The 13,017-nt window shown below is 43.9% G+C and overlaps 1 protein-coding gene and 1 long non-coding RNA gene across 3 annotated transcripts in view; one reads left to right on the forward strand and one right to left on the reverse strand.

Moving 5' to 3' along the window:
- LOC135919150 (uncharacterized) overlaps positions 1–13,017 on the forward strand; it is a 35,010-nt gene that overhangs the window by 20,158 nt on the left and 1,835 nt on the right. The gene's annotated exons all lie outside the window — the stretch shown is intronic.
- Positions 1,291–13,017, reverse strand: part of LOC135919147 (trichohyalin-like) — a 41,237-nt gene continuing 29,510 nt past the window's right edge. For both annotated transcript variants that reach the window (XM_065452871.2, XM_065452870.2), the window contains exon 4: positions 1,291–3,002. In XM_065452871.2, the coding sequence (XP_065308943.1) occupies positions 2,628–3,002 (375 nt within the window). In that variant the 3' untranslated portion in view covers positions 1,291–2,627. The remainder of the gene's footprint in view (positions 3,003–13,017) is intronic.

Consider the following 13,017-nt stretch of genomic DNA (forward strand, 5'->3'; position numbering starts at 1 on the left):
CCAATGTTGATGTCCGGCTGCGCATTCTTGCAAATGTATTACTCACACAGCCACTTCAGGGCTCTGACGCAGGTTGTGTTTTGAACTGTTATCAGGCCAAGATTTGATAATGACCATGCCACCCCACAAAAATCGCTATAGAATTCCCCTTAACAGCTTTAATTTAAAGGACTCAAGAGAAGCATGAAAACACCATTGTTTTAAAAGCAGAATGAGCTGAGTAGAATGGAAATAAAGTGATGCAATCACAAATTTTATGAATTTTCAATGTGTAGTCAAAACAAAAAGAGGCAAAGAAAAGGTGGAGAGCTGAGGCATCAAGAAACTATGTTCACAGTAGAGATCAAGATTGTAGCGCTATCGGGAAGTCATAATTGAGCACTGGTGATAATGAACACTGGAAGAAGTTTATGTGGATGTTGATGCTCAGGAGCCATTATGCTACAGCATAGTGGCTCCTGTCATTGTACTGTCACTCAGGTGTAGCAGGCGGACCTGTTGTTTAGCAAAAGCACACCTCCACTTTATTATCTTCCGAGTGGATGCTAAAGTTATCCGATTACGAAACTGCAGCTTGGGAATCGATGACTGACACTGATGAAGTGCAGCGACTGCTGCAGCCGAGAGACACTGCACTCCACTTGACAAAGAACACGATGAGCACACAGTCAAAGTGAGTTTGGAAAGGCAAATGCTAGCTCACCAAGTGACAAGGAAGAAAAATAGTTAAGCTAAAGCTAATTTTGGAATTGGCCATGGCATGCAATGCACATTTCACTGTGGCATCACATACCTGTTCCTTTGAAAACCCCAACGCTGCAGCAGCGCTGTCCTACAAATAGGTAGGCACAATATTGAAGGTGTGATGCACTAATGTCTATGTCATTAGTACCACTCCATGCTTGGCTGTCTCTGGCTATTTAGCCAATCCACTTGTTACTAGAACAGTTGGCAACTCAATGTGAAAAAGTACAAGGAGGCGCAAAATACTATAAAAATGTCGCTCGACACATCCGAGATGTCAAAGAGCATTCCAGGAAAATGACGCCCATCTATACATGCATACAAGCAAGAAAACATGTTGTATGGTATGTATAGCATTTTATTTACAAAGACCTCCCCTGTAGCAACAAAAGTGTGCCTGTTGCAGCAACAGCAGAACAAAAGCCACAGCATTTTCTGCTGCTTGACGTCCATCAACCTCTCTGCCCTTAATTATGCTTTGAATAGTGTTGTACAGTGTCAGTGTAGTTCCATTCAAAGCATTATTAAAGGCAGGCAACATAGAAATGTTTCCACAATGCATCTAATGCACTTGCAAAGAGGAATGATTTCTTTCTGTAATGCCCAAAGTGTGACAAACATATTTTTTGACTAGAAAGAACTGCATAAGAGCAGTTTCAATGAATAAACACAATAGTCCATGCGCACCAAAGGTTGCCTATGTGTGCATTATTGAGCTAAACCTGCAGGCAGCACCTTGCTCGTCATAGCCAACTTTGCCCTTTGAGTTTTATTACTGAGCTACGCGGGCCTCAGTACCCAGCTGCATGTGGCTTGAGATAAAGTAGCACCGAGGCCAATATAACACATTGGAGGTTGGAATGCGCAACAGTTTCACGATACACACAGAGGAGACACACACCACAGAGCGCTACTTGCAACTATCGTTTTATTCCCTTGTCAGTGGAATAAATACAGGAAGATACTCAGGGGGGAGGGCGGTAGCGACAAAACAAACAAGCAAACAAAAACTAAAATAGTTTTGACAAATATTGCCATCTACCAATGCCAAGCCGGCTTTGTCATGCGATCGTGTTTGCTGCACTCATCACAAAAAAACCCGGATACGAAAATTCCCGATTAGCGCTTGAGGAAATCTAATTCCTTTGCACTAAGGGAAACTGAAGGCGTGCTCACGCACATACTACCCAAACGCGCAATCTCCGCAGCTTCGATTATCTCCCGCGTTATTATCTTATCTTATCTCCCTCAAGCGCTAATCGGGAATTTTCGTATCCGGGTTTTTTTGTGATGAGTGCAGCAAACACGATCGCATGACAAAGCCGGCTTGGCATTGGTAGATGGCAATATTTGTCAAAACTATTTTAGTTTTTGTTTGCTTGTTTGTTTTGTCGCCACCGCCCTCCCCCCTGAGTATCTTCCTGTATTTATTCCACTGACAAGGGAATAAAACGATAGTTGCAAGTAGCGCTCTGTGGTGTGTGTCTCCTCTGTGTGTATCGTGAAACTGTTGCGCATTCCAACCTCCAATATGCTATACCAACACGCCCAGTCGTCAACCTTGGCAAATATAACACAGTTATCATGAAACCATTTAGTTATAGAATAATAAGCAAAGTTTAGTTTTGCTTTCAGTCAGAGTGGTGCCGGCCGTTTGACACTTCTGGTCAGGTTCAACAGTAAAATACAACATTTTAGCAACATAAAAAAGAACACTCTCCCAAGAAAACTTGTCGTGGTTCTTCACATGACAACCAGCAAACAACTTTCAATCTCCACCAGCCAAAGTTCATTTGTCATCATCTTTAAAGGTGAAACATCAGCAAAATATAAATTTAGTGCCTAGATTAATTTCAACACACACAGCTGGTTTATAGCGAGTGTCACCGGTGGGTTGCAGCCACTCGTAGGCGATTAGCAGTTGATGCTGTAAGTGGCTGCCGTTCCAACACACTGAGGATTCTTCGGAGCAGATTCATTTGTTCGGCATGCCTGAGCTCCCTACGACGCTCGCGCTCGTCCCTTCGTCGTTCACGCTGCTCGTGCAGATCATGCAGCCGGTCAAGCAGCAGCTGCTGGTCCATTGCCGAGGAGCTCTTGCGCTTTCGCGAGGCCCATCGGTTCATCTGCTGCTCTTTGTCACCCATGGCGGCCAGTTCAGCCAGCAGTTCCGGCTCATCGTCCTCGAGTTCCTGCTGCTGCAGCTCCTCCTGTTTTGGCTCAGCTTCCTCTTCCTCCACCTCTGGTTCTTCCTCCTCCTGGGTGCATTCAACCAGGCATAAGTCCATGCCACAAAGAGAAAAAAAATAAGAGGCCCTGGCACAGATTCTTCCAACATTGAACTCACTCGCAGCACATTCAACTGGTTGTTTAAGTGTGCTCTGGAAACACTAAAAGGTCATGTTAGGCAGTAAATAAACATAGAGTGAGCGTAATACCCATCACACCATAAGATTTAATATCATTTACATCCAATGACATTTGCATTAAATGTCATTAAATGGCTGCTACACAGGTATAGTTAATGTCACTAGAGGAAAAGGGGTTCTGGAAACAAACGAGTTAACCAAACTAATTATTAGAATGCATTTCTGTACTCAATGACTACACTCACCGCAGCCAAATAAAATAATAAAAAGCAAACAATTCACTACAATTAACATGTTTTCGTTTCTAAGTGTTTCGTTTCTTTTCTTTTTAAACCAGAAATTGAACTTAATTGTTCCCTGAAATTTCAGCATTCTCATTCCCAGCAGCATTGCCAAGTGCATTCTTGGCCATGTATAGTGCCACATTGTAAGTCCAATCGGCACAAGCACAAAAAACATATAAGATTTGTTCATGAATGCCATCATGCTGAAAATTAATTTTTCTTAAAAACACATATATTTAACATCATTCTGTACAGGCATTGTGAATTTTGTGTGCTTTCTAGTCTTCAACTCATTGTGATTGTCATCGCCTGCAAATGACATTATCTTCTGTTATGTAGCAGTGCACGGTATCCAAGTCATTTTATACAAAAGTCATTAAATGTTCTCATAAGGCAGAGGTATAAGTGGGCTCTCGTAGTGGCAATGAAGTCAGACTCGCTACTATTCCATTTTATTCTAGTAATACAGCTTTAATGCTGCACTTAACAAATTTTGTAGCACAGCCAGAATGCTCTGAATCTACCAGTCAAATGTACCATTACTGTGACAGCATTTTCTCCTCATATTCATTCACAGCCACCCAACTAACATTGCCACCGATTCTAGATCTGCATTGGTGTTCCAGTTAATGTTATCCCAAGCTGCTGCCTGAACGTGACGCTATCCTCGGCCTGAGGTCCCATTAGATGCACCAATGCCTCTACTTGACTTTTTTCTGGCTTCCCGTATAGTCCAGACGCAGTTCGGAAGCAAAGAAATTGCTGTTTCCAGGGGGTCCAGTCGTTGGGGGTTGTGAAGCTGAATGGCTCGGGTGGAGCAATTTGAAACAAAGCCATCTTACTTGGTTTTTCCTTGTAAGGTACGTAGTGGCTTGTATGACGTCTGGCACTGTTTAATGGGCCCGCAGCATCCTCGTTTCAGGGCTAGTCTGACATCCGATAGCCATGGTGCCTCAGATCGGCGGGCACCACTTGTGACACCACGTTTGTGTCGTGACAAGACGGAAAGAAGTGTGCATCCTTCCGCTTCGACAAGCAACAACCAAAAAGCCCTTTATTATCAGGAAGCAGCAGCTTTTATAGACAGCATCGCTAGTGCTACAGCGGCGCTATAACTGCTGACACTGCCTAAGCTGGCAAGCTATCTTATCACACGATCGGCAGCAAGGACCCTTTTGACTTCGACAAAACACCTCAATTCAACACCATAAACGAGCAATGTGAGCCAGCGCCTGGATGTCATAGCCATCTTTGTTTATTCGAACAGTGTTACCAGCACAAGTAAAAAATTCTGGAGTTGTCATTAGTGCTCCAGATGGGAAGTAAGAAAACAAAGACCGAATTACAGTGAAGTGTGGAGTACAATTGTCAAATCTTTGCAAATAGTATATTCCACATATGTTTGCCCATTTGTTCATGAACCCACATATCTCCACAGAAAGCATGTGTAGGTTCAAAAACCAGTAAAGTAAACCATCAACCATCAAACCATCAGTAAACGAACCATCAGAGGCACCACTTCTCGACAAATGCTATGCATAGCCAGATGCTGTGGTGCAGTGCATGAGACGTACCTGGCGGAAACCAGTGGGGTTTCAATTCAAGTACAATCTGTTCCCTTGTGGAAAGCAGCCATAGTGTGGCTGTGGGAGTGCTTGGCTTCCAAGCATACAAGCATTAATTTGATCCCAAGTTGCACATCTCTTTCTATGCCACGTTGTGCCATTTATGAACCAGAGTGCCACAAACAAACAACTGTGCAAAAGAATGTAAACGATCAGCTGTGTTTCCATGTCGTAACTACTTGTAGTAAAATTCACTGCACTTGTACCATAGTTTCTTGTGCTGTCACAATATTGCAGGCAAAAATTAAGCAAACATGCTAAGAGCATCACGACTGCCTCCACCGGAAAACACGAACCAATTGTTGTGCGAGTGCAACAAGTTTTACTGCAAAGAGCAGTTACAACATTGGAAACTTCCCATGTCATAAATGCTCTTTGCAGTAAAACTTGCTACATTCGCACCATAATTTGTTAGTGTTTTTTGTAGGAGGCAGTTGTGATCGACTTAGCAATTTTGCTGAATTTGTCCTTGCAATATTGGGACAGCACTTCTACATCATGAAAAAACATAATGAATAAATTGTTACATAACCTTAAAACAGTGATAACAGAGAATTCAAACGTGAGGAGCTTGACCTTCCCATTCAATAATGTTGTCTTCAACGTCTTATTCTCTACAAGTGGGTGCCGGTGGATGTCACAAAATGAGTCATCTCCAGTGGCAACCACTCAGAATGCGTAGGTGAGGTTGTGCTGGTGTCAACGGCAATGAAACACACACAGAAGCCATCACAGGAGCCCTGTTCCATCACTTATTCTCAGCTTAGTATGCGAGACACATCTGCACAGACAAACAGCTTGTCCGCCACTTTCTATACATTTTCACCCTTCCCCTCTGTGCACACAATTTGATAACATCACAAACATTCACTTATGACACCTGTCACTTGGCCTCCAACATCTGTGGTCTCGATGACTCGTTGGCAGTGGCATAGTAACAGGGAAAGGGGAGGGGCCAGGTGCCAGTTGGGGGGTGCCATATACGTCTGAAGACCCCCCTCTTTCTGCCGGCTTGACTGGGTGTAAATGGCAAAGAATGCTCCGGTAACCAGCAGCCCAAGCTCATGTACCCAATGTCTTGCGCCGCAGAATTGTCGGCTACAGCTTTATCAACATCCTACGAAATAATTGCCACGAATGTGCGGGCTACAATAATTAATTTGCTAAGTGGTTGCTAAACTACTCTACTTAGCAGAACATTTCATGTGTGGTACACCCGTGCAGTGTGATCACACTCGGAGCGGGCGTCACTAAACATACAGTCTGGCATTGTGGCTCTTGGGTCCCTCTTCCGTTCAGTACACGCTGCAAAGACGAACAAAGACAGCAGCAAGAGAAGATCCCCCTGTGGGTGTAGAACGAGTGTGCCCAGCGCTCACGTTTATGCCGAAGCGTTCGTAGAAAGCAATGTTGCAATGTTAACAAGTGTGGCCATTGAAAGGCACGAATGGGATTCTCGGGATCGCCTTCAGACTCGGTGCTGCCGAAGAGTCTGGCGGTGTATAACGACTCAACAGGCTGTAGTCGTGGGTGCCACGATCTTCAGCTTGCTTTTACTTCCCCTCTCCCAACCGCTCCAAGGAGGCACGGGGAACCTGCCATCATGTTTCACACTTTCTTTCCTACCCTCGAAAGTTTTAGAAAAGATTTTTTAGTTCGGCAGCTGCTCCGCCGCAGAAAGTGCATGATGCAATTCGCGGCGGTAATTGTGCAAGCACAGTGTAATTCTGTGACACACGCTCTCCCGCTGCTTTCGTGCTAGCTTGAGAGATTTATTCTGTTGGTCGTGCTGCCGATATTGCGACTCTTCCGTCTCCATTAAGAAGAGTGTAATTTCTATCGCACTGTGCTTCTAAGAGCGCATGTTAAGGTTTTTGGCTTGTCGTCAAGTCAAGATTCCAAGGGCTTCAGTGCTGCACAGCACCAATGAACGGCGTCAGTCAACAAAGAACATCTCTAGATTCACATCGAGAGAAGACTATACAACCTTGGTACCTACGGATTTCCTCTGGTGCCCAGTGAATATACGCTTGACCTATGTGAACTGGCTAGTTGGTTACAGATACTTTTGTATTCAAAAGCTTTGCTAGCAGAGTGCAGTTTTGTATATACTTGATCATTATATTTAGTTTTGTTGTAACCTAATTAATTTCTCATTCTGGTGTATTCGTTTAGTAAAGTAGCCAGACATACACATTCAGATATATTTGTACTGTGTCTTCATATTTACGGCACGCTGTCTTGTGTTGTTGCCTAGCTGTGATACTGCTTTCATCTACAGAAGCCTGTTAGTAGAAGCCTTGTTAGTATCGTGAACTGCCAGCTCTTGTGGGCATAATATTACGCCTTGAGCATATCCGATCTGCCTCCTTATTTAAGTGTGTTTTTAGGGACTTTGCCATATGGCTGTCAAAAATAACGTATAAATTAATGTTCTTCCTTTGTTCCGTAAGATAAAAATGGAAAGGCGGTGACTCAGCAATGCTCAACAAAGGAAAACCGAAAGGGAGCAAGCCAGGACTCTTCAATCCATGGCTGGGTCAATTCACAAATATGTGTGGACTTCGTTGCGCCTGCCCACGGATGACGCCAAAGAGGTGAGTGCGAGAATATGCACATACAAAGAAGGGGAGCAGCACAAGGAAGACTGCTGGCAACCTGGTATATCTATGCGCGCTGACGCACACGAGCAGTTTGTTAAAAGACCGGTTGACTCGTTGGAATCGGACGCATGCAGAGCTGCAGGAACACAACAGCTAGACGTCACATCTCAGAACTTGGAAGCCCGTATATTTATGCGCACTGGGCTGGGCCCGGTACAACAGTCCGATAATTCTGAAACCCGCATTCTCAATGACAGCCAAGTGGAAATGGTCAGACAAGAGCCACAATACGTGCAGCCCAACTCACCACAAGAAGGCAAGGACCCTGTGACACTATCTGAAGGCCATGAAGCTCACGCATTATCGAACTACAGGAAGACGATGGATGTACTTAAAGATGACATGTACTCTGACATAGGTATGTGGGCCATACCCATCCCAGATGATGTACGAGCAAGTCTAGTGAGTAGAGGAAGTGAAGGACAGCCCATTCCTCAGTTTTATGAGAGAATTAGGGCGCAGTGAAATGTTCAGCAAGCGTTTAATGAAGTCTTGATTCTACAAAACAACCGCAGAGGGCAGCCAAGTTCTGAGAACCTGGATGGTGTACTCAAAGTCAACAAATTCGGTTTACTGTTTCTGCTGCAAACTCTTCGGAGCAGGAAAAGCTCCAGGAACCTGCTTCGTCTCCAGGTTCAATTCGTGGCGGAAGTTGAACTGTAGAAACGCTGGAGGGACATACTGCACCATCTTCTGGACGTAGTCTTATTTCCGGCAAAAATGAACGTTCCTCTCCATGGCCACAGAGAAAACATGCAGTTGGACAACAGAGGTAATTTTCTTGAACTGACAGAATTTCTTTCGAGATATGACGCGATTTTGAAGGAACATTTCACAAGAGTTAAGATTGCCATCCCTTCCGACGGAAGGGTGACCTCATACCTGTCACCTCAAATGCAAAATGAGTTTATCCAACTCTTGGGCAGACACGTGAAGAGCGAAATTGTTAAAAAAGAAGGAGGCTAAATATTTTAGCATTTCATTCAACAGCACAACAGACGTTTCGCATGTGAATCGAATGTGTCAGGCAATAAGGTACGTGTGCATTGATGACAACGAAGTCACAGTAAAAGAATCCTTCTTAGAATTTTTTTTCCGACAGAAGAAAAAACTGCTGCTGAGATTACAGAAAGCATTGTCAAACAACTCGAAGACAACAAATTGCACATAAGCTTTTGCCACAGCCAAGGGTACGACAACGCAGCAGTAATGGCCGTGTTCACGGTGGCGTGCAGGCCAGGATCAAACAAGTCAGTTTAAAGGCCGTTTGTGCCCTGTACGAATCATTCCCTGAACCTTTGCAGCGAGCATTCAATTGAAAGCGTCAACGCATGTGTGACATTTTATGAACTTTGGAAGCTATGTACAAGTTTTTTTCGAGCTCGCCTCAACAACAGAAACTACTGAAGAATGCTGGTGTGGCATTGACAGTCAAAAATCTCAGTCAAATGAGGTGGAGCGCTCACTACGAGGCAGTGTGTGCAGCAGGAAGGAGCTACGAGCAGATCATCTCGATGCTGGAAGCACTGCAGGATGCCAAGTTCAATGGGGAAACAAGAAGGGGCGCATTGAGTTTGGTTGCTGCTGTATGCGACTTTTCTAAGTATTCTGTATTTCTGGTCGAAGGTGCTAGAGGAAGTCAATAAAACACAGAATTACTTGCACACTGCAGGAATCAGCCTCCAGCACTGCAGCCTGAAGCTCAAATCGTTAAGGATGTTCCTGGAAGAGCAGCACGTTGAAGTTGTGAAAAATGTCATTGCCCAAGCCACGGCAAAATGTGAGGAAATGGGGATTGAGGTACAACAAGGGGTTAGATATCACAAGATGTCAGGAGAAATAGCAGAGGACACTGGCCTGATTTTAACAGAACAGACCAGAAGAGCAATGTTTGAATGCCTTGATCGTTTCCACAGAGAGCTGGACACCCACTCCAAGGCTATGGAAGGTGACATTGGTTTTCAGCATCATTGAGCCTGTTTCCATGATGTTTGAAACTGTAGAAACATTTCAGACATTGACGTTGAGTCTTACAGAAATATATGACACATTTTCAGGCAATAAAATCATCACAAAGATTCTTCAGTTGCGAAGGCACCCCACAGCTGCCGGAAAGCACCGTGATGTAATGAGGATATGGACCGCACAACACTTCTTGGAATTTATCGCCAAATAGAACTTCTTTGAGCCCCAACCCAAACATTACCGTTTTCTTTTGCTTGTTCCTCGCGGTCTGTGTGTCAGTTGCATCGTGTGAAAGGAACTTTTCCAAGTTAAAGCTGATCAAAATGTCTCTGCACTCCACCATGGGTGATAAAAGGCTATTAAAATTGGTGATACTGGCCATAGAAAGGCCTTGAAGAAGACAAGTCCACTAGTCAAAACGTTCGCTCCAGCTTTCTCCTTGTTCTCATTTTGCTCGTCTTGAATTTCTTTCTCCCGCCTTCCCCCTCTTTTCCCTGGCCATAGACAAAGAACATGTAAAAAATATAAACTTTACTACTAGTAATTAACGAGTTTGCAGAAGGAAAGTGTCGGAAAAAGAACCTCTGAAGGAAATGTGTTTATACTGGCCATTAGATTTTAGTGTAAAATGCTCAATGTCTCGCCATGGTTTGTGCATCTATGTATAATGTGTTCCATTTATCAGTTTTGAATCATTTGCATTAATTTTGTATCAGTTTCGCAGTTGAATAAAAATACTGTCTCCTAGTCCTAGCTAACCGTCTCTATCATTTTGTTGTTGTGTGACTTCATGTCACAAGTTCAGTATGCTGTTTCAGCTGCACAGAATTTTATAAAAAAGGTGAATTTTGTAAGGATATTTCCCGGTATTCTATCAGGTTATGCATCTTTGTGACCATTAGAAACTTGGTATCATGCAAAATATGGCAGGTCATTATTAAGCATGTCTTAATTAACTGCTTAAAATTGGCAATTATAGAGGAAGCATTTCAATTCGGGGATTGAGGACTCAATGTCATATTATTAACTTGACAAAAACTTCTCTAAACAAAATTGTCTTGGGTGCTAGAGTTTGAAGTACTCTGGCACTGCGGGCGGCCCAGTATGGCAGTACCAAAAGAAATATGAAGTAGTGCACCAGCGACGTCAATCTCTCTAGCCTCTCCATTGGGAGTGCAGACCAACAGTAGCACAAGCTTTTGCTGGCACAGCTGTCACCGCGGTCTTCTTCTTTTTTGCATGGTGACGCTAGGAATTGACTTGAAGCGTGCTTTATTCTATTCCCAACCTTGTGGCAGTACCACAGCTCAGATAATCATGTTTGCCAATAGCAGCAGATAAAGAAAGGCTTTATGCATCGGAATGAAGAGAACTCGTAATTGTCATAGCATTGGCGCATGTGCTGCAGGTAAGCAGCTGGCGTTTTCCGATAGAGTGGGGAAATCAGTGTTATTAACATGCTATTTAATTTTCACTCGGGTTCAGGGCTGCCCACAGCCAAAATACTGCATGCCATAGGACCTACGATAATTTTTGCGAAGTTGTTGTTGGGCAAGATATGACTGTCGAGCTTCAATTTTGCAAATGCAATACTGCCTCTAAATTGCTAATTAAAACTTTATTAATATATTTTTTGTTACTTGTGAGTCACATTTTTCACGATGCCGCATATGTATTGGCTACTAAGCCTTACAGTCTGACAGCATATGTGCAAATGCGCTTATCACAAGTTATCAGTGCAGCACCCTGTGTTATTTGGTGCAGAAAATAAAACAGCGTGTATACTTGCTGCATTCACCATCTCTGGGAATGAAAGCGAAGGACAGGGGGCCCGAGGGACGTGCACGATATTCAAGGCAGCTGTGCTGGTGCTGAAATCACCCAACCTCCCCAGAATCTGTCGATATCCTTGCCTTCCTGACTACACTCAGGGGTTGAGGGGGTGGAGGGTGGGGTTGACAAACAACCTATGGGCCCTGGGTGCCAGACGACCTACCTACGCCACTGCCCGTAGGGCCTTTCTCTTGTTGGATCGCTTTTGGAGATAAATTCAATTTTGTGTGAAGATATCCAGCATGGTACCTTACATAAGCAACAGGCAACCAGCCAACGCACTCAGGGATATGCGACACAAAAATAACTCCAACAGGTTTGCCATTCCTTTCACTGCATCTGCTTCCGCTGGCCTAGCCAATCAATGCGCGCTGGAAGTGAATACTGCCCCACAATTTGTGAATTGTGAATTCTGCCCCACAATTTTCTGTCTACTTATGTCACTGCCACCTCTTTAAGAAATCACTGTACTTATTCACACAATGAACGTGCTCGCATAATAAATGCACTGCCAACTTTGCCCTTCAAGATAGAGATTCCCCCTCACCTCCCATTGCAAAAAAAATTGACAGCCACTTTAGCATACGACGAAGAGGGTGAAGACAAAAGCCTGTGCGCTCGACAGACATTCAATAAATTATATGACATTTTCATTCGAATTCATCGTTATTTCTTATTACTTGTTTTCTCCCACCAAAGGTTGTGGGTTCGATTGCTTTAAATGACGCTATCTGAATTAACTGTCTTAATTTGCTATAATTAAGCACTAAAGGCTGTGGATTCTACTGCTTTAATTAACTGTACATTAACTAAATGTGCCTTAATTTGCCTTAGCACCCAAGGTTGTGAGTTCGACTCCCACATAAGCTAGAAGGTTCGACTCCCCCCAAAGGCTGTAAATTTGAGTGCTTGAATTAACTCTGTATTAATTACCTTGCCTTCTTTTTTTTGCCATGATGAGTGACATTGGAGCTGCATTTTCAAGGCCACCACCTGATGAGGCATTTAAGGCTTTCACCTTAGTAATTACGCCCCTAACTTTGTCCTGTGCAATCTCTCAAGCAAATAGCCGTGCTGTAGTTTCTCGTCTCGCTCGCTCTGGCTGACGATGACAGTGCATGTCCCCAAGAGCCATCTCTTGGCAGAAAAATTAATCCCCTGCATCAGTGTGCAGCAGCCAATCAAAATGACCGGTACAGAGTTGCGTAGCTAGAAGTGAGTGACCTGGCGAGCTGTAGGTTGGCCCTATTTCTCAAAGTGAAGCCTTCTTCGCTTGCCCACAATTTGGTGCATTGTTGTCGGCTGTCTCACTCAGTAGAATCTGCTGTTAGCAGAAAAACAATCGTTTTCTGAAGCGTTACGTGACTTGGCACCAGGCCCATCAGCCTATACGGCTCACAACATTACTGACATTTTGCCAAGCTTGCTATGCTCGCATAATAAAACTTTTGCTTTGCAAAGTACACAACTCTGGATAGTGACTGTTCCACGAAGCATTTGTTGCAAAAAGCCACTGTGGAGTGTGTGGTAGAGC

The sequence above is a fragment of the Dermacentor albipictus genome, chromosome 3 (genome assembly GCF_038994185.2).
Source record: "Dermacentor albipictus isolate Rhodes 1998 colony chromosome 3, USDA_Dalb.pri_finalv2, whole genome shotgun sequence".
NCBI lineage: Eukaryota > Metazoa > Arthropoda > Arachnida > Ixodida > Ixodidae > Dermacentor > Dermacentor albipictus.